Here is a 23133-nt window from a genome sequence, read left to right on the forward strand (position 1 = left end):
ACAGAATAAGCAGGCATCAAGAATGGATTTTAATGGTTTGGAACTCATTTCAGTATAGGTTAACAAGCTTAAAAGTGATAGCCAGCAATTTTGTTATAATTATTGAAAAGAAAAATTGTCACAATATTTTTAATTTTACTGTTATCAAACTGTATCAAACATGCCATTATTTTTAATTTCAGCTTAATTCATTTCAGAGTTTTTCCTCTTTAGTTCCATTTACAGTATACTAAGTGAATCGGAAGTTTTTGAAAGTGATAAGCAATTATTTTAAAATGATGATTCAAGGTCTAACTTCTTAAAACAAACATGAAATAACATGGTTTCAATTGTTGTCTATCACTGGCAAGAACAATTTAAAATAATTTCCTTCAAAAGGAGCTCCACTGCTGCGTGCGCCTGCTAAGCACAAGCTTACTTGAATTCTGAGAATAAAGTGGACCTCCATTAACATGAGGCTGAGCAGAAAACTGAGCCGTCACAGAGGGAGTCCGTCTGTATCCACCAGAAGATGTCGAGGAAGTGGTAGAGTTGTGCCGAGAAATCTGCCTGGTCATTGTGCCATACTGGGAACCAGGAGCTGAGCCCGGGGCTGCTGGAAAGCATTAGTCAAAGGCAACCAACAAAGAACTTGAGCATCGCAGGTAACCTCCAATGGCAGAACAAAGAGAAGCAGACTCTCAGCAAGAAACATTTTTTATCACTTTTTAAAGTCCACAGCACAAAATAAAGAGAAAAGTAAAGATACAACACGAATAGCTCTATCTCTGAACTTACAAAAACTTACAAAAAAGCAGAAAAAACAGATACTGTGTGGAAAGTGCAAAAGTTAAGTATGAAACATTCTTCAGCCTTTTAATTTAGCATAATCCCAAGTGATATTTTGCTAATAAAATGTATAATCTTTTTCTTTGTTATTTCAGAACGTATAGTTTTTATATGTCAACTGTGTCTCTCCAACAAGATAAGTACCAAATGATAGTCTGAGGTGAAAAGCATTAGTTTTTAGATGTGAATACCTTAGTATCTGGATTGTACACTTCTTTTTCATTGGCAAGTCTACAGAAACACAGTCTAAGAATCTAGCCAGCCAAATCCACTTAAGTTATAATGTTTAAACAGGTAAGCTTATTTTCCACATTTACTAGCATATTTATTTGACTGTTTACTGTATTAGCAGTTATTATCAATGCATATTATAGTAGAATCACTTTTTTAGAGAAGCACAATTTCTAGCTTCAAAGCACCTATGTCAGCTTTGTTGTGTATCACCAAACTTTTAAGAATTCCACACTTTACCCTATCACTTAAATTTCTGTGACTGATAAAACTGAAAAAAACTTTAAGACTGTAAAATAAGGACATTTTAAGGCAGCTTTGGGTAGAAAATCCACTATCTTTCCCCACATATTCGGAGGGCTTTTTTTTCCCCATAGTACATCAAAAGCAATCTTTTCTTTTTTAATTTCAAGCATATTTAAACTAACTAAAGTATTAACAATACTTAAAATTTTATTCAATGTCATCTTTATCAACATCTTCAAAGTTTAAAATTTTAAAGGTTAATATAAAGTTCAAAGCCTCTAAAGTTAACTATACCTTCCAGGCAACTTCAGGATTTATATCATTCTCCCAAACATCTAACCACGACTGAAGAAATAAAAAGGCAGAATCCTGGTTTCCTTTCATTCAGTCATTTCATTTAACCTCTCCTAGAGGCCATACAAATTATTAGAAAAATCATACAGCAAAGGCTGTTCATTAGAAGAAGTGCTAATATTTAACATTTTGGAGCTCCCAAGCCATAGGCAGTCACTAATTAAATCATCCACACACTCATTTTCTAAACAGAGACACACTTTTAAGATAACAGTCTATTCAAATGCCTTTGAGAATGAGTAATTCTGGACATCTAAGTTTTCCAAGGAGCTAAGAGGTAATCCTTTAACCATTTTTAATAGAAATCCTAAAATGATTTTTTTATATTTCTTTGACTTATATGCTGCTAAGTCACTTCAGTCGTGACTGCCCGACTCTGTGTGACCCCAAAGACGGCAGCCCACCATGCTCCCCCATCCCTGGGATTCTCCAGGCAAGAACACTGGAGTGGGTTGCCATTTCCTTCTCCAATGCATGAAAAGTGAAAAGTGAAAGTGAAGTCGCTCAGTCGTGTCCGACTGTTCTCGACCCCATGGACTGCAGCCTACCAGGCTCCCCCGTCCATGGGATTTTTCAGGCAAGAGTACTGGAGTGGGGTGCCGTTGCCTTCTCCGTGACTTATATAAAAATTATATAAAATCCAGGTTTTTTTTTTGGTGACTGAAAACCAAATAGAGCTATTTATATAGTTCCAAACCAGGCCAATTTTAGAATTTAATTTAGTATTTTATTATGAAATAAGTCATAATGTTAAGGGGTATGTGACTGATGTATATATAATTATATATGTTATGTACATATAAATAATACATATACTAATGTATAACTATTTACAATGCTTATATATAATCTGTTTATATATGTAAATATTATTTGTATATTTGATTATATAGGATTATATATTCTATTGGTTTGCTGTTTTCCTTTTATAATTTTTAAGATTCATTCGCGTTGATAAGTATATCAATATATCATTCATTTTTTTGCTTTATTTACATACAAACATGCCACAATTACAATTACTTATCCATTCCACTGTTAGACATTTGAATTGCATCCAGACTGTTGCTATTATTATACCACCATTATGAACATTCCTAAATATGGTTCCCTCAGTTTCTCTGAAAACAGTGGTTCTCAAACACTGATCAGAATTTTATCTTAAGGGCCTATTGTGATACAAGCTGCTTGGCTCCAGTCTCAGTTTCAGAATGAGGAGGTCTGGAATGGAACCTGAGAATTTACATTCTTAACTAGCTCCCACGACAATGATGCTATTGATCTGGAAATCATATTTCAGAAGCCACTGCTCTAATTCAGTGGTGGTTAAACTTTTTGGTCTTAGGGTCCACTCTAAAATTAGAGAACCTCAAAAAATTTTTATTGAAGTGAGTTACAGGAATAGGTAATTACCATATTAGAAATTAAAACTGATTTATCTTTAAAACACATGAATACACAAATACATGTTCCTTTAGCTGTCAAAAATGATGCTATCAAATGTTATGTAGCCTCTGGAAAATTCCACTGTGTCCTTGTACCAGAATGAGAATAAAAATGGCAAACAAGTCTTAGTATTATTATGGAGATAATTCTAACCTCAAAAACGCCAAGAAAGGATTTTGGCAACACCCAGGAGTCACATATCTATATTTTGAGAACCAGTACTCTAGGGGAAATATCTAGAAATTAAATTGATAAATCTAAGGTAAGAAACCTGGTTCAACTTGACTGAGTAACAACAAATTACTTTCTAAAGGGAGCATATTAACTAATAAACTGCCACCAGCAATGTACCTTTCTGTTACTGCACATCCTCACTGACATTTGGTACTAGGGGACTTCGACATGTTTACCTATCTAGTAGCTATCAAATAGTATCCACTGGTTTTTATTTTCTGTCTTCCTGATTATTAATTAGGTTGAGGGCATTATTTTTTCCACATGAACTTTCTGCCAACAACTTCTATTACTAGGGCTTTTTATTACTTCCTTTTCTTTTGAGTACAAGGTGCCAATGTTTTTAAAAGAAGATGCTAGATGTTTTTATTTCACCTAAGCTCCATTATTTGAGACAGTTCTTTATCCATTTCCACCCAAATGCTACTGTGCATTTCTAGGCTGAATGGTTTTATATAGTCTATATTTGGAATTCTTATATGCTCAATCCAGTCTCCCTCAACCTGGGAACAATTTAAATGTATTTTACTGATAAAAATGTTTTCACAGCACCCTCAGGTGCCATTAATCCTTGACTACAGCAGAGTCTTTCAACTGTGAGCCACAGGAAAGCCTCAGAGCACCCTACACATCATTCTCTTTTCCATTTTTCTTCTTCCTGTCCTCCACCTTCACCCCACTCCTTTGACTGTTGTATACACCAGGGAGTTCCAAATCAAGTCTCACTTAAAAAAAATACTGCATCACTAATAAAAAAATTTTTTTCAACAATCACTGCTATAATATTCCTAGAAAGATCTAAACAAAACAAAAGCTAAACCACATTAATTTGGTTATAAACAAGGTAGAGACACATTTGACATCACAGAGAAGTTTCTGAGTAACTTCAGAGGTCTTTCACAAGGAGAAATTAGTGTAAATTAGATTTAATACTTTAAACTTTGTACTACCACCTACAACCTAGTAACTACTACAAAAGCTAACAGTCTAACAGGAGCTGACTATGAACCAGGCACAGTAAGTTAAATCACTCCAGTGGTTATGCAGTCTCATCTATCACAGTGTTCGCGGGGAGGGGAGGTGGGAGAGGTGGTGCTGGAGAAGCTCCAGAAGGAGAGAGGACAGAAATGTTTTATAATAAAATAGTTTATAATTCAGGTCAGAGTGCAAGAAAGAGAACTAATCATTCTGCAACAGTAAGAAAGTACAATGCTTTGGAAAGAAGAAAAAAACAGAGAAAGACACCCATATGCAAAGCATGTTAAAGAATAAGAATTTTACAAGGTAAAAAGGTCACTGAGTTCACACTTTCATTAACTATAAAATATGCCTGTTTTTATAAGTAGCCTTTACTCCTTTTTCAACATCCTTGAGAAACTAAGAATTTTTCCCAGTTTTGATTATCGAACTCATTTTTCAGATGTATATTTTAACAACAAAAAGTCTTCCTTTCATTTACTAAACAATCAAGGGACTAATCATAGCTCTACTATGATTTCTTAAATTTTTATATAATCTAAAAAGTAAAAGAGCTTTTCTTAGTTTAATCCCATGTTACATTCAGAGCGTTTACTGATGTATGTATCGATTATCATACATAAAAGCAGGAAAGTCACAACCAGCTATCACAGAGTTGATACACCTACCAGCCTACAAGGCAACATCAAAGTTCAGTGATGCATAATTCACATTAAAGACACTGATCTTTCAGTTGAATTATCAACAATATTGGTTTGCTCTTGAAATAGTAATTATCATTCTTGACTAGTACCCAAGTATTTCTAAAGTAAAATGGCCCCAAAGTTATTTCATATGCTTTTTTTATAAGTAAGGGAAAACAGCTGCAAAACTCTAAAAGCTCTGAAAACCAATCAAAAATTGTTCTTAAATTTGTTAGCTTTCATTCTGGCAAAAATCACATAAATTTAATAAATAGTTTTATCTAATGTAACTAAATTGCTTCAGACTTCCATAATAAAGCTCATAAATACTACCACATATGACAATGGATTAGTGGATGACATACCTGGTCCAATGGTGGGTGGTGAGGGTGTAGGCACGGCGATGGGAATGCCAATACTGCTGCTGCCACTGTTCTCTCGGCTGCCACTTCCTCCGCTGCTTCCACTGCAAAAGGGAGAGAAAAACCATGAAAACAGCAATTCTAGGGACTCCTTCAAAAAATATAATCAACTCAAAGCCACCAGACACTATTATGATGGATGTGTGTATGCATATGTATACACACACTTACACAGAAAGAAACATTTTAACTGTCCAATACAAATTTTAACTCTAATACCTCAAGTGGTTTTTGTGTTTCACTGTGTGTGTTAGTTGCTCAGTCGTGTCCGACTCTTTGTGCCCCCAAGGATTGTAGCCTGCCAGGCTTCTCTCTCCATGGAATTCTCCAGGCAAGAACACTGGAGTGGATTGCCATTCCCTTCTCCAGAGGAACTTCCCAACCCAGGGACTGAACCCTGGTCTCCTGCATTGCAGGCGGGTTCTTTACTGTTTGAGCTACAGGGAAATCCATGTGTTTCACTATGTTTCTCTATCTACTGAAAAACCAATATAATCATATAGTACTCAGAACTGTAAGAGATCATTGAGAAACCAATGACCAATACAATCTTATATACAATGAATCAGCAAGGATTTAAAACCTAGTATAAACAGCAGTGAACAGAGCAGACATGAACTACACTGTCATGAACTCCTGGCTGAGAATGGGAAACAGACATTAAAAACAGTGGGATGGAGGCCACAAAAGATGCTATGGAAGTTAATAAAAATGGTAACCAACCTTAGTCTGAAATTAGTATGCAAACCTCTAATTAATCTCAAAGAATGGTAATAAGACAGGGAAATTTTTGGAAAAATGAGCAAATGAGAAAGAAGAAAGACCATAATGAAATTTCACCAAGGAACATTCTAGAATAATGGATACTATTAAATTTTAACTTCTGTGGACTTACTGTCCCTTTAGGTATACAATCTCACACTGACCAGTTTCAGTAATGTGGAGTGGACATGTTGTTCAGTTGCTAAACCATGTCCGACTCTTTGTGACCCCATTGACTGAAGCATGCCAGGCTTCCCTGTCCTTCACTATCTCCCTGAATTTGCTCAGTCATGTCCATTGAGTCAGTGATGCTATCTAGCCATCTCATCCTCTGCCACCACCTTCTTCTTTTGTCTTCAATCTTTCCCAGCAGCAGAGTCTTTTCCAATGAGTCAGTTCTTTGCATCAGGTGGCCAAAGTACTGGAGCTTTAGCTTCAGTCTTTCCAATGAATACTCAAGGGTTGATTCCTTTTAGGAGTGCACATGTACACATATGCAAATATACATATGTACCTATGTAGCCTGAAGCTCCATATTATATTTTTAACTCAACATCATTGGTTCAATAGGCCCAGAAACCCAGCAGAGTAATAATCTGCACTGTCTAGATTAATTTGTTTTCTTCAATATGATCCCTCTATAATTACACTGTCACATACTAACAGAAGGGAAAAAATATTTCTATAACAAAAATAGTCTGATGTGAAGGCCTCCCTCCTCCCAAGCTAGTCAATACTCTGCTTTGTGCCACCACCATATAACAGACAGATGCACTTATGTGCTTGTATGATTAACTAATCTGTATGCCTTTTTCTAACATGGAGGTTGGCAAGTTACAGCCTACAAGCCAAATTTGGCCCATAGTCTGATTTTTATAACCCATGAGCTAAGAACACTTTTTAATATTTTAATTAGTTGGAAAAAATCAAAATAATATTTTATGACACGTTAAAATTACGTGAAATTCAAATTTCAGTGCCATATATTAAGTTTTGTTGGAATACAGCCATGCTCATTCATTTACGTGCTGCTGGTGGCTGCTCTCATGACAGAGCTGAGTAACTGCAGCAGAGACCATATGGACCACAAATCCTAAAGTAATGACAAATCTGGCCCTTGATAAAAAAGTCTGTTGATCCCTATTCTAATAGAACAAATTCCTGAAAAAAAGAACTGTATCTCACTGGTATATATCCCTAGTATAATGAAGTAACTTAGTTGTTGAATATGATTAAACTATTACTACAGCCACTACAGAGAAAAATCATGCTTTGATGTAATAACTCAATAATAAACATATAAAGAAACAATTTAAAAAACAATTTTGGTCCTCACTGAATTCATACTGATACTGTAACTTCAGACATCAATATGATAATTTACTTACTAACAGGAATAACAACAACAAATAACAATTACATAGCATTTAAGAGCTTGGTATACCCTATGGAACTGAATCCTTCAAAATAATTTTAACAAGTTATATCTCTAATAAAACCAACCAAAAATCAAGGTAAAGAGCAGTTCCCTGCCCAAGTTATTAAGTGAGAGGCAAAAATTAAATGAAAATATTAAACTATATAATAAAGTACTCCCCAAATAAAGTAGTTACTTTAGGGGGAGGGAAGTAGAAGCAATCACTGGGAAAGGCCTGAAGCGGACTTCTGGGTTGCTGCTACTATTCCGTTTTTTCATCTGCATGATGGTTACTTGACTATATTCAGTTTGTATCAATCCATCAAGTTTTATATTAATAAATTATCTCCTTTTCTGAAATGCACGTTATGTTCCATACCAAGTTTTTAAAAATCCACTGGGTAGATTCCCTGGTGGCTCAGTGGTAAACAATCCACCTGCCAATGCAGGAGATAAAGGTTCGACCCCTGATCTGGGAAGATCTCACACGCAGCAGGGCCACTAAAAGCCCACGGCACCACAGCTACTGAGCCTGTGCTCAAGAGTTGAGAACCACAACTGCTAAGCCCACGTGCCACCACTACTGAAGCCCATGCTCTGCAATAAGAGAAGCCACCACAATGAAAAGCTTGTGCGCTGCAACTAGAGAGCAGCCCCTGCTCTCCTCCACTAGAGAAAAGCCCGCAGAGCAACGAAGAACCAGCACAGCCAAAAATTAATAAAATAAATTTTTTAAAATAAAGGGGAAAAAAATCCACTGGGTAGTTGATTTCTAGAACTTTTTAAAAAACAATTTATATAATAACATATTCTACAGTCTATCAACTCTCCTAAGAAATTCTTCCTCAGAGCTTCAAGTTTAAATCTCATTGTATAGTTTCTGATATTTAACCATTTACTCAAAAAATTTCACAGTGGTTATCTTGATATTTTTTTCCTAAATGACCATTAAAAAAAAAAAATTATTTAGTCTTCATCCAAATGTACATATGTACCTTTGTCAAAAAGACGAAATACTAGCAATCTGCTAGTAGTATAGATACTAAAAAATCTTAAAAAACAGAAGTCATGATATATCTTTACAGAAATGTATACAGTATTATCATCCTCAACCTTACCATCTATGTTAGCATCAGAGGAGCCCTTTACCTATAATTCTACAGGAGTTTGTCACCAATCAATAACATACATTCTCAGCTGTTCAAAGGCTCAATCTAAAAATTTACCTGTGTGTCCTTGGTCTCTGATTTAAAGAAGCCGTCCTGCCTGGACTATGCTGACTTCCCAGCCTCGCAGGACTTGTCATGTAGTCATTAGGAACTGTTGGAGGTTTAACAGGCTCGAGGGTTTTGTAAGGAGTATTTCGTCTAAAGAAGCATAATAGAGAAAGGAGTAATGGATAAGAAAGATAAAATGGTATTTCCCCCCCAAATTTGTGACTATCCCTTTATTACCAAGTATAACACAATTTTTTAAAAATACTAAAGTTTGGTTTTAAAAAATGCTTTAATTGGAACATATGAATTTTGTTACTTTAACAAAAGCTAAAATCTGTTACCTTTTCTTAGGAAAACCACTAAAAAAGGTAAAAGTTCTAACTAATCTTATTTCTAAAAATAATAATTATAATTTTTTAAATTCTCAGTAATATGAAACTTTGAAATACATATGATTCCCAACTCAGTAACCCACAAGGCGCTGTCCTTATGTATTGTGGAAGCTAAATATCTCCTCTGCAATTTATTCCTACCTCAATATGGGAATATTAATATATGGGCAAGTACATTCTGGCCCCAGTTGTGATGCCATTAATTTCTCAATAAATGATTTTAACTTTTCTATTTAACAACTTCATGTTTTTTTTTCAGGGGCAAGGGGTTCACAAAATGAAAATAGAAACTAAGAGCCTACAAAGAAAGTTGCTTACTGATTCCTGTTACTATAAAGTAACAATTCTACCACCCCTCCACCAAAAACAAGGAATACTATAATGTGAATAATCTTTCAGGACTGTCTTACCAAGTGTTCAGTATTTGCATTGCATTGAAAATTGGGAAGGAAGAAGGCACAAACTTATCTTTTCTTTCTGCACTGGCCTTCTCACAAAGCTACTCTAGAATGAAGGGCCCCAAAATGACCAGCAGAAGCACAGAAGGATTCCCAGTAAAGATTCCCAAGTCTCGGGGGAAGCAGAAATGGGGAAAACAGAAGAACTGCAGGCTACCAAACCAAAGTATGCAAAACAGGTCACTTATTCAAAGTTCTATAATATAAATATTGCAAATACATGTAAAAACAATATATACGGAAACCTCCGGTTATTTCATTTTAATAAATATTTCATTTTAAGGTCAGATTGATATATATGTATATAAAATTTTTATAATGAATTGGAAAATAATAGACAATGCTCATTTATACACATACAAAAAACTTTTCTGGTACAGAGTTCCTCAGAGAAATTACAGAACAGGCAGATTCATTTTGGATTCACTTTGGATTTCCTTCATTGGATCTGAAGAACGTAGATGTAACTGAGTTCTTACCCCAGCGTTCCCCTGCCTGACATGGGAGGACTCGGTGGTTTCTGAGTAGGAGGATTTGTTCTCGACAGTGTGCCAGTTCTTGCAGGCTGGTTATTTCCATGCTAAAATGTGGAAAGAAATGCTTTTATTTTTACATCAAATTGTTCTCTTGGTGTTTTGACACCATGTATTATTATTTTTTAAATATCAGAATGTGAAATAAGGATTCCCAGACAGCTTTAATAACAGACTTTGGTACTATATTTTAAAAAGTCAAGATACAACCTGCACTTGGCTTTTCATATTATTTTGCGCCCTTCATGCCAATTAATTGCAAAATACAGGTGAGATTACTGAATTTTATATATTATTTTATTGTTATACATGGTCACTGAGATCTAAGTTTTCTGCAATTCAAATATTCGGTTTCCTGAAATTTTCGAAACGTGTGCATGAATATAAACTACAGATCTCAGTGTCAACTTGCTAAAATATTCATCTGAAAAATCATCTCTATCCCAACAACTCAGTAACAAAGTCACATGTAATGTCTGGGAAACCTCCTAATTGTAAGTCAATAAAAGCAAGGCAACTATCAAAAAATGAGCAAAGCAATAAATGTTAGCAAAATTAATGTTCCTATATAAATGCAGATGTCAATATATCTTTGATATATTAACACATCCAAGCTAAATGTTGCTGATTTGAACTGGGTTTGAGTATATTTAACCCATATAAATCCTATGGGGAAAAAAGCAGACAGACATAGGAGAAGTTTTCAAGTTTTAGTGGCTCTGCAGCCTCTATCAATACAGAAGGAATACTGTGGATCAAGTGATAAGTAGTATCTCTTACCTTGGCTTTTAGCCACTTTACGTTGGCAAAAAAGGGGGGAAAAAGTAGAAATTAATTCTAGATATCTTATCTGATAGGACAGTTACTTGATTCATGTTAATAAGCTTTTACCCAGTCATATTTCAAGTATTTTATAAAGAAAAGACATCCACAAGCAGTAGGGAAATATTCATAGGTATCACATATTTATTCAAAGTAATATATTCATAAGAAAATCACCACTTAATTATGCCAATCTCATGCAAATTATGTGATTTCTTAGGTCAGTATTTTATCCTATCAAACTAATTCAACTGAATCATGGATGATAAAAAACAAACTTTGATTTAAATACAAACACCACAGCTCATTAAATGTATGGCTATTTCAATACATCAGTGCACAGACCTTAAGACTCTTGGACAATGGATGCTCATGCTTCATTATTGGAATGGTACAGAATTTTAAAGAGTGATCAACTGTAAATGTTAAAATCCAAAACTACAGGTTGCTTCCCAATTCAGAAAAGGACCTAGCAGCTCAGGGTTTAAAACAAAATTACAATGCACCATAACATCTTAGCCAAATTCTAATTAAGGAACAAACAAATAGGGTCTGGAAACCCTCTCATGTGTAGCTTAAGAATCCAAATCCAAAGAGGCCAGCACTAATAGATAGAGTTTGTTTTAGTTCTAAATTTCCTTCTGAACAAGTCTGACCAAAATTCAAAACTGAAAAAAAGCTGCTTTGATCCTAAAGGCTACATCTTTGAAACCTGGCCAGCTTATATATAGAACTAATGTGTCCAAAGCAGCCTACTTGCAACATGCCACTTAAGGAAAATTATCTTCAGACTGAAGTCTTTTTCTACACTGGGGAAAAAGGGGTTCCCTCAAGTTCTTTCCATCTCATTTGCCATTTTAAATTTGTATCTTATCATTTTTCAAGTGACCATAAAAGCAACATTAAGGAAAGCATCCAAAAATGGAATATACCTTGACCCACATTCTTATTGCTAGAAACTGTGCCAGAACTTTGGTATTCTTTAACATTTGTTTAGAATAACACGGCTCATTATTATCTAGATTAAACAATGTCTGGAATCCTACCTTGCCACTACATTTCACAACTGGATTTAGAAATTAAATTTGAATAGCCTCATTATCTTTGAAGAAAAGACACATTAATGTGATAGCATTAAAATACACTAAATCCTATTCTAAAGTAACATCTTCCCTCATATGCTGTTTCAAGTGAATGAGAAAACAAAAACATAGCATTCAAGTATAAACTAGTCCCAAATGAAAGGGTGTAAGGATAATTTATTTGGGAATAAAAATTCTGCTTGAATTCTGCTACTGTGTAATGGTGTAACCTTTACCTGTTATGGAGCACAGCCTCCTCTGTTAAGTGTGTGTAAATTTACACAAAGATGTTGGGAGTGCTGGAAGGAAATGATCTCTGTACCTTACAACTCAAAATGTAACTGGTTCGCAACTTAATGTCCCACTTCACTGTCCCCCAAGCACATTTTAGAAATAAAACATCTTAAGGAAATAAAACTAAGCTTTTTATTTCCTTAAGATCTCAGTTCATTTCCTTAATATTTACATTTATGGATGAGTCAGTTTACCATCTCCCTGGACTCTAAGGTTAAAAACAATAGAACTCTTATTCCACCCTATCTGCAGGCCCTAAGTAGATCATAAGCTTCGCATACCACAGGAATGAAAGTCTGTAAGATGCCAATTCCTCTTTGAAATGATTCATCAGTTTATTCCTCTAATAAAATTGAAACCTTTAAAAACACCATTCCTATGTATTATAAAGCTTCAGTGTTTCCATTAATAAAATGGAACAACCCTTAGATCACATGATCTTTTCAAAGCTTGAAAACAAAGACATATGTGGAAAATCCTGCACAAGTTATGAACCAGGCTCTATAGCTACTATTATTAACAAATAATTTTAAATGTTTCTACTATGTATTCAAGTTTACTCTGAAACTGTATAGCCTGCAAGTTTTTAAGAGAATAGGACATGAAGACACTTACCTTGACACCGTGGCCCACATCATCCAGAACTGTATAGTCAATAGGTTTCCGAATATACCTTACAGGTCGCTCCATGTTCGCAGGTGCTATTATTTTGTGAGTTCTTGATGTATTCTTATTTGTTGTCAAAATACCAATCTCTCTTCGAGCCACTTTCTCTTTATGAATGTCCACAGTCTATATTTTAAATTTGAACAAAGCAAGAAAATATTATTTGGCAGAGTAAATAATATATATAATGTCCACATATTAAGACTGTATCATATGTCTATTTTCCAGTGAACACTACTACATGCTCCCCTTCAAAATCAAGCAAATTAATATCTTTGACATCAAAACGTGGAATCTCTAAAGCTGATTAAAAGCACCAACTAAACTATTGGTTTTGATTCCAAAGTGATTCTGAGGGAAGCGATTTTCTCTCTCAAAGACCCTGGTGTGTGTGGAAAGGGAGGGCTCCTACTCTGTGTCGCTTACACTTTATTTTGTGGAGATACAGACCAGATAAAGAAATCAGTAATTACAACTAGATGAAGTAACTACTATAGTGACACACGCACAATTTATTTGCAATTACTCTAAAGGTGTTCAGAGCAAGATATCCAACTAGGTTGAGAAGGCTTTAATAGAGTAAGTACATTTTAAAAAATAAACAAATATTAGAGGCAAATTATGGAAATATTTAAGGCAAAAAGAACAGCATATTACAGACAAAGGTTTAAGGAGGAAAAAAAAAAGAAGACAAGAGAAGACCAGGGGTTACAATTTGGCAGCAAGGAGCCCACACATCTGCAGCCTACCTAGTACTGGCCTTTAAAGAAGGTGGGGTTTTGTTTTTCTTATTTAACCGTCAGAATTAAAAAAAAAAAAACTGGCTAGTAGTCAGCACATGAGAAATAGTTACACAACCACTCAACAGTTTAAGCTTTGGCCTAATAATAATGAGTGGGTAGCCATTCCCTTCTCTAAGGGACCCTCCTGACCCAGGAATCGAACTCAGGTCTCCTGCATTGCAGGCAGATTCTTTACCATCTGAGCCACCAGCAAAGTCCCAATAGTAATGAAAAACCAATAAAAATTCAAATTGAGCAATATCATCAGGTCTGTATTCTAAAAGATCCCTCTTGCACAGGAGGACAGAGAGAAGACTACGGGGATGAGACCAGTTAGAAAGTAGTGAAAAAACAGAAGCATGTGAAATGAACTGAAAGGGGGTGGAGGTGAGGGGGACTGTCAGGAAATAAAGGTTAATGTTATGTGTATTTCTGCACACCTTGTGAGAAGAGGTGCCGATTCTCTAGCCTTAGAAGATACAGTGTTTCCTTAAAGCACAAAAGGCACGCTTACTGTCCAGTATAACAAAGATAACTTCAGAAGGCTTACTGCCCATTATAAAAGAGCTGGTCCGCTAAGCTGGGAGCTCCTTTCCTGGAAAACATCTGACTGTGTACAGCCAGGCACCACCTGGCTGTCTCGGACATATCCTATAGAAAGTGGGGCTGGTGTCTGACACAGTGTTGACTGTGACCACAATAATGACCTTTGTCTCTAACCTGGAGTCTCACGTCTTCTCCTCACTTAACTTGTGAGCATCCGTAAAGGGTAAAATCTCAAACCCCTCACAATGTTTGAAGCTTTGGTAATGAAGATGGAGTGCTGACAAAGACAAAGCTTTTTAGAGTTGGAATGAAAGGATAGCTAATGAAAACTGAGAGAACCCATGGGAATCGTGAGTGAACATGATCAACTCGTGTGGTCCCCCAGGCAGTGTATGTTACGGCTTAGTAATGAGGCTGAACTGGGGCAGCAGCTTCAGGCTGAGTACCAGGAAGTAATTTCAAAAACAGCAGCCTGAATGATTCCCTGGCTACTGTCAACTACTCACTAAGTTCACTCAGTGGACCCCAAAAACAACTAATAATATTTATCTGCAGAGGGAGACGATTCTTTCAGATCTATACTGAGCATGAAAGAAGGAAAACTGTAACGACTCTAAGCAGGACCAGGAGAACCTAGAACTCTGGCTAGTTTCCTTGGGAGACTGAAGGGTCGGAGGGGACACACAATGCTTGTTAAAGAAGAAAGGCAACAGCTGGCTCTCTTCCTGCTCAGTCCCTCCTGCAGTTTGTCTTCTCAACCTTCTATTCATTTGAAATGAGGCAAAGACCTCGGCATTTTTGACAGTGGGCCCTGCCTGCTGTGAGACAGCTTTGGCCCTTTGGGGAAACTTTCCCCAAAACAATCTCCCAAGGGCACTGACTTGTCCTGCAAGCTCTTCCATCCTAAATTGGGTTTTAAATGATGATGAAGGTAATTCACCAGAGGGAGAAACTCACCCAAAGATTAAATTCTGTCAGCCTTGCCAGCTTCAGAAAACACCCAGTCCTACATTGAAATCAAGCAAGAATTACAGAGCTGGTCTTCTGACAATGGAGCAGCCAAGAGCCCAAGTAAGGTGAACTCCTAAAAACAATGATGCCACTGTGCAGATCAAGCCCAAGTCAACCAAGGGGTACAAACTCATGGCCCCCGCCAAAAAGTAATATGGCTGTAGCTGCTGAATAAAGGTGTTCCCAACAGAATGGATGATGTCCATCAGCAATGATGACCTTGCTACAGAAAACAGAACGCAGGCCTTTTAGGTGGGCCCGAAATGCTCGAAGCCACAGCACTGCTCAAAACAAATAAACTGACCTTGTTTACTGGAGCAGAGTCGCTCTCTCCCAACCTCCCCATACACCCTTAAGAGAAAGATGATTAAGGGTGGGGCCAAGTTCTCCAAGTCCCCAAGGGAAATTGAAGACCAAGCACACCTGAGTGTGTGAGATCACTCTGGGGAAGGCAGGACATTTTATAGCTGGCTGATATAAACATAGTGGAGCCCACGTCCCCATCCTGTGGAAGGAGAGGGTATCTGCTTTCAGCTACGAGCTTTGGGCGCGGTTCACAGTGGGGAACAGAAGCTAATGCGTCCTTCTGGGTGGGGTTCTTGGGACCAACTCAATGGATTACTGTTGTGCTTCCACCAATGAATGTATAATTGGTATTGATATTTTTCATGCTTGCACGGTGAATGCTCTTAAAAGCCAGAGGAGATTATGCCAACTGGGAAAGAGTGGCATGTAGAAAAGCGCTAGTGGTCCCAGTGTCCACCATCCTTAGGACCCCTCTGAGTACAAGTTTCTGTGCATGGATGATTTTACTGACTGGAGCCTCTGGCAAGAGGAGCAGCCTCCACTGGAGGTGCCCCTTAGGTTTGGTGTATTCAAGAATGCAGCCAGTCTAGCTCCTATGACATCCCAGCTTTACATGAAAGAGTGGCAGCTACATCCTTAGGGAAAATGTCTCTTCCATACTGCGACCTAAACCAATGCTGTTGATTCACAGAAAGTGAAAGTGAAGTCGTTCAGTCGTGTTGACTCTTTGCGACCCCGTGGACTGTAGCCTATCAGGCTTCTCTGTCCATGGGATTCTCCAAGCAAGAATACTGGAGTGGGTTACCATTTCCTTTTCCAGGGGATCTTCCCGACCCAGGGATCGAACCTGGGTCTCCCGAGTTGGAGGCATACGCTTTAACTGCTGAGCCACCAGGGAAGCCCGTTCATTCACAGAGGATCCTCTAGATGCCTGGGCCTGGTGCATTAATAACTCAACTGAGCTGACACCCTGTGGTGTTCTATGGGCCGCTGTGCTGTTTGACCTCAGTGCCAGCTACAAAGAATTGAGAAGTGGGTATGGCTGCTATGCTCCGTGGGCGGAGCTCAAGGATGTTCTCACAGATTTGGCCAATATTCCCTGCAATATACCTTGTGAGATTTTTACTGATCTGAGGCTGGTACCCATTGGGAATAGCTGTTTGGGTCTGCTACTTGGAAGAGGACAGACTGACATCTTAAACATGGGCCATATAAATTGTGGAGACAAATCATAGTTGCTGATGAGACCATGTGGGTCATTAACACATGGCCATGGTAAGGGCCCACAGTCTGACGAGGCCAGCTGCCGTCCAGCTGCTGATGAAGCCTGCACTGCCCAGGCCGCCATCACTGCCGGCAGATCCATCACCATTCCAGATGCGTCAACACGTGGACCATCATAAACAGACACAGAGTAAAGGACTCTGTTCCTCACGCAGAGGTAACCACTGCATCCCACACTGTGAGTCCAGGAGAAAGACCCATCTATCTCCTGGAGAGAGACGCCACATCTCCCACCATTGGCAGACTAGCTACATCTAACCTTTAACCCCATCTTCAGACCATCAGTGGTGCCTCGCATCAAAGGTGCTCTTTCATGTTATGGTATTACAATCCCGATCCAACCGGCTGACTCCAGCCAAACCACCTGCCAGTTCCTCCAGGTGTCTTTCCAACCACCACCCCCAATTCCTGTAGCTTTTCATTCAGTCACCCCAAGGGACAGATGAATGCCACCTCACTGGTGGCATAGACAAGTAAGACAGATTTGACTGACTACCTTCAGGTAATCCTCCCAAAACAAAACAAAACAACTACTAGATTCAGATATTTGTACTGAACTGGGAGCCCTGATGCCTACCACCCGTGCAGGAGAGGACACTGGAGAAACAGCTGGCCTGTGCTCCCTAAGTAGGTCTCACCTGTGCTGCGCGGGGGCGGGGAGGACACTCTTTACAGAAGTACTTAAGTGGAAGTCAGGCATTAACTTACCTCCCTCCAGAAATGTGGTGACTTGTACTTTAGGGGTGATTCTAAGAGACCCTCAAGCATTTAAGCAAGCACCACCAGTAGATCCTGTACCCTCAGACAGCTACAACCTCTCCAAAGCATAGCTATTCTGACTAAGTAGGAGGGGCTCCCCAGAGGCATAACTGATTTGTTAATTATGTGCAGTCCGCTCCAAACTATTTAACCCTAAAATGGAAGTTATCTAATTAGAAAGGGTGGTTTGAATGGTCCCTGCCTTAAGCTAAGGTGAACAATGACATCGTATCAGCCCTGGAGCCATTCGGGTCAGGGTCAGTATTGTTAGGGATGACAGAACCGCCCCAGACTTCCTTCCTGCAGACCAGGCCAAGGCTGTGCGTTACAGCATCCTCCTGCAGTACTTGCGTGAGGTAGAAAGTCAGTGCAGAGACTTGAAGAGAAAGCCACCTGGCTCTCTAGAGCAGACCCTGAAGGGTTATAGTATTTGTTCAGCTGGCTGGTCGAGGACCCTGGGAAGCCAAACTGAGGTTCAGTATTGCAGTTTGGCCTCATTCCACTACCATGTTGATAGTACGTAAACTGAATTACATGTTTTATGAGACAAATTCAATGGCTCTGGTCCCAGGTTCTGTCAGACAGATTACTCAGGGTGGTCAATCATAGGAAATTTTGCCAGAAGCCAAGAAGGTAGAGAAATCAGGGATGAATGTTGTTGGAAGGCAATTACCCTTGGACCCACTGCATTTCTGTACATCTTGTAGGTAGAGGCACTCTCTTTGTCCCAGACTATTTTAAGTATGTCTACCCAGTAAATAGCGAGGAGGGACAGAAATGTCACCCTCAGGAACAACGGGCAGGTTTGCTCACTGTCTCGCACAAAAAGATGTCATCTCCCTCCAGGGTTAAGGTCAGGCAGGCTTTCTGCCCATTATGGAAGTCTGGGGGGCTCCTCTCCTGTAAGAGACTATACTACACATCCGGAAGCATCACCCACCCTCCTCACAGTCTATGGAGCTCCGGGTTGGGAAAAGCAGCACAGATGCCAACAACTCTGGCTCCTGCCCCTGTCATGAGTCATCAAGTCTTACGTCTCTGACTGAGAAATCCTGTGTCTTCTACCAACATCCACGAAACTATGGAGGGAGCTAACTTGTTAAACTGGAGTTAGTCAATGTGTGTGTATGTATGTGTGTGTGCATACGTCTGCATGTACCCCTACATATGTCTTAAACACTTTTCTTTTCTAGCAGGTCCAGCACAGGATTAACCAGTACAAATTTTAACTAAATTTTGCTTGCTAAGGAATTAAAGTTTTGGTACTTATTACTCCACAGAAGGGACAATATTGAGATTTCATCAGAATATTAAAAAAGATAGACCACCTTGGTTTGCTCCTAATCCTATAGATGTTCATTCTCTGTCTCCTTTACAAGGTCACCTGGCAGACAAGGTGCCTCCAGGTTTAGTCATAGGTTCTTCCCCTTTACAACCTGCCCCTGACAAATTCATCCACATTCAGGTCTAAATTACTACTACACATCCATAAGCTCTTCTCCATCCTAGACCTCTCTTCTACACTACAGAATCATACAAACACCTGTGATGTTCCTCTTGTATATTTCAATGGTACCTCAAAATGAACGTGCCCAAAATATACTAAAATATACAAAATATACAGAGTTGACTTAACCCCACTTCCTCCTTCAGTTCTCTATCAAGTTAAACAGTTCAGACATCTAAAACTCAGTTCATATCCAGTACCATTAAATCTTGTCACTTTTGCCTTTAGGTAACAGAAATGTGTTTCCAACACTTCAATTCAGTCAATCTACTATCATCTCTCACCCTGGCTACTGCATCTGTCTTCTCACAGGCCCACCTGCAGCCAATCTAGCCTCTTTCCAACTGTTCTCCATAGGATAACCACTGTGATCTTCACCAAAAAGACTAAACTTATGAAAAAATCTGAAGCTATCTGCTTAATCCTTCTTAAAAGAACACCCCATACAGTTTCCAATCTTCATGGGGAAAAAAAAAATTCAAAATGGCTCAAATATCACGGTGTCCACAACTCCCTTTAAAATCATCTTTTTAAAAAAATCCTTACTTCCCTCAAACACTGTGGAACTATTCAGGACATTATTTCCAATTATCTGAAAAAATTTTTCTGAGTTTACTCCCTTACCAGTCTCCTAACTGGGAATAAGGAAAGTCTACATCGTTACCCGATCAGTGGCATATAACCCTCCAAATGGCAGGGTGAGTGAATACGGCAGCAGCAGGAGGGGAACAGGCCTGAAACATCTGTATGATGGCATGATTATGTTCACCAAGCCAAAGTCAGCTTTTCCAGGGAGACTGGTTCCTTCTCACACTTGAATTTCCTTACTTTCACACTTTAGCTGTCAAAAGAATCAGTCTGATATAAAGAAAACTAATTTTCAATTCTAATAAAGATAAAATTCAAGAGTCTTCTAAGTTGAGAGGGACTAGCAGGTTGCAGCCGGAGAAGGCAATGGCATCCCACTCCAGAACTCTTGCCTGGAAAGTCCCAGGGACGGAGGAGCCTGCAGTCCACGGGGTTGGTAAGAGTCGGACACGACTGAGCAACTTCACTTTCACTTTTCACTTTCATGCCCTGGAAAGGGAAATGGCAACCCACTCCAGTGTTCTTGCCTGGAGAATCCCAGGGACGGGGGAGCCTGGTGGGCTGCCGTCTATGGGGTCACACAGAGTCAGACACGACTGAAGCGACTTAGTACTAGCAGCAGCAGCAGCAGCAGGTTGCAGCACCCTTACAGCAATCTCTGGCCCCATGAAGCTCAGGTGAAACCACTACAATCAACCAGATGTACTATAAAGCCAAAGTAAGACAGCACGGTTCTTAAATAGAGTTAAATAAATGGACCGATTCAACAAAAGACAGAGCTGAGAAACAAACTCATCATGATCGTAAGGAACCTTGTTACCTTACAGTGTCTGCACAGGGCCAAAGAATGCATTACTTAAATAGGGCAACTAGTTTGCCAGATAGAAAGAAAACACAGAAAACGGACCCCTACCCCACACTCACTAGAAGGAAAAACCAATTCCAGATTAATTAAATATAAATGCAAATAAGTGGCAAATTTATACTTGAACTATTACATTAATGAGAATGAACTACTATGAATGAAATATACGAATTACAGATAAATAGTAGAAACATAAAGCTGAATTTAAAAAAGCAAGTTATATACAGGGTTTTGGTTTTGACTACATATAGCCTGAATCTATTTTTATAAAACTCAAACCCAAACAAAACTAAACAATAACTATTTAAGGATACACATACATGTGATCAACTTTAAAAGGGCAAGAAAATAACAACATTCCTTGGGAGTAGACTGAAGCACACAGGTAGAACTGACCATCTTCTAGTAAACTTTGGTGGTAGAATCACATGTTTATTTTGTTAGAAATTTTATGTTACATCACATTTATTCTTTTGAATGTTATTAAGTATAACTTTTTGAAGTATTTAATTGCACAAAAAGCACAAACAGAGCAGGGAGAAAAAAAAATGACTAATATTCCTGGAGCACCATCATAAGACTCCATAAAAGAAACCTCACTTTAGCCAGCTGTATTTGGCAGGCCAAACAGAAGAAAACAGACTGTGGGGGGGTTGGGGTGGAGGTGGAGGTGAGAGGGATAACAAGCAAAAGGAACAGAACAAAAAAAAGGTCAAGAGGCATGAAACCACAACATCTGCCTAGAGATAAGAGACAATTTAAAAGAGCATGAATAAAAATAGGTTGAACTGTACTCATATTAAGGAGTTACTAAAGAAAGACTAAAAAACTGGAAAACCAGATTTAATGGTTTCTACCTAAAGGGTCGAGTGAGCCCTCAATAATATGGGAAGGGGAAGTAAATAGGAATAGGTAAAACAACTTGTGGCGAGGCGAAGGTCCAAAGAAAAGAACATGCACAGTATTCGAAGAGTGATTCTATCTAGAAAGAAAAAGTTTTCTAAAATGAATGTTGAAATAAAAAAGAAAAATTTCACAAGTAGATAAGATTTTTAAATTGCCCCTTTTCCAGGTTTAACTATTTTAAATTATGAAATGCTTCAAACATGATAAAACAAACATTCATATACACACCACTCGGATTAAATACAGATTAACATTTTGTCTTGTTCCCTTTTAAGACATGATTATTTAAAGTCATTGTACAGAAATACATTGTTTTAACTTTACTCCCCCGTAGCACTTTAGGAAGTTCCAGGGTGGTAAAGGGGGTAGGGGGTAAAGTTGGGAAGGAAGGAAAGAAAGCATATGCTCCTTTTAAATATATTCTCCAGAAAAAAAATCCTTTTTAATTATCGAAAGACAGGCTGGAAAGAATATGACACAGCAAAACTATTCAATATTTCACATATTTTCTACACTATCATATTGGAAGGGCTACAGTCTCCATAAATGCCAGTGTCCATACAGGGAGGCTTTATAGGTTTCAAGCAAAGAAACTTGTATGTAAGTAAAATCACAATAAATGCTCATTGAAAGAGTAACTACCGAACGAAAACCAAAATACTTTTGCCCTGAATAGAAAAAAGAGGAGTATGAAAGGGGTAGAAAAAGTGTAAAAGAGGCCTGAGACAAGCCACACACAGGAAGCCTTCAGCCAAGAAAGAGACAATCTTTGTCTGTTACAGCTTCTTTTGGAGCAGACTTTGGAAATGGCCCTCTGCCCAAAATTCTGTGTTACAGGCCTTTGTTCAATAAGCCTGAAACAAGGTCCCAATCAACTGTGAAGTTAACTTGATTCAGAATGACCTATATATACACACACTATAAAAAAAGATCTATTTAGAAAAGATGAGCTACAAAATAAGACTCTGGTGGAAAAACATAATATAATGAAACACTCAGAATTATTCCAAAATATTTCATCCTGGGAAAGACTGTCACTAACACTCTGGCCTACACTCAATTTTTTAGTACAACCCAAGGACATTTTTCTGTCCACTAACCTCCTGCTTAAGAATATAATGCACACTTTACAACACTCTACATGGCAGTTATGTGTCCACCTCAAAAATATATACTTTTTGTTATGTGCTTGATTTAATCATTTTATCCAAACCAGGATTTAAAGTAAATATGAACTTTTAAGAGGACATTAGGGAGGAAGGGGAGTCTCATATACATTTAATTATGGTTGATTTGTGTTGTATGGCAGAAACTGACACAACACTGTACAGAAATTTTCTCCCTCCAAAAGAATTTTTTTAAAAAAGAACATTAGGTCACAGTTCATCTTCTACATGTCAGGTCATGAACTTGTACTTATTCCCAACTACTACTCCTTGTTGTTGTTCAGTTCAGTCGCTCAGTTGTGTCTGACTCTTTGCGACCCCATGAATTGCAGCACGCCAGGCCTCCCT

The 23133-nt window shown here is 38.2% G+C and overlaps 1 protein-coding gene across 12 annotated transcripts in view; it reads right to left on the minus strand.

Moving 5' to 3' along the window:
- The window catches only part of ABI1 (abl interactor 1), an 86086-nt gene that overhangs the window by 13879 nt on the left and 49074 nt on the right, over positions 1–23133 (minus strand). For 2 of the 12 annotated variants that reach the window (XM_040248462.1, XM_040248461.1), the window contains exons 3-10: positions 13015–13191; positions 10982–10996; positions 10148–10248; positions 8828–8968; positions 5366–5466; positions 4400–4473; positions 4293–4299; positions 419–595 (exon numbers count right to left, since the gene is read on the minus strand). In XM_040248462.1, the coding sequence (XP_040104396.1) occupies positions 419–595; positions 4293–4299; positions 4400–4473; positions 5366–5466; positions 8828–8968; positions 10148–10248; positions 10982–10996; positions 13015–13191 (793 nt within the window). The remainder of the gene's footprint in view (positions 1–418; positions 596–4292; positions 4300–4399; positions 4474–5365; positions 5467–8827; positions 8969–10147; positions 10249–10981; positions 10997–13014; positions 13192–23133) is intronic. The other 10 variants (XM_040248450.1, XM_040248454.1, XM_040248455.1 and 7 more) reach the window with 6 other exon arrangements.

The sequence above is a fragment of the Oryx dammah genome, unplaced genomic scaffold (assembly GCF_014754425.2).
Source record: "Oryx dammah isolate SB20612 unplaced genomic scaffold, SCBI_Odam_1.1 HiC_scaffold_10, whole genome shotgun sequence".
In the NCBI taxonomy this organism is placed as follows: Eukaryota; Metazoa; Chordata; class Mammalia; order Artiodactyla; family Bovidae; genus Oryx; species Oryx dammah.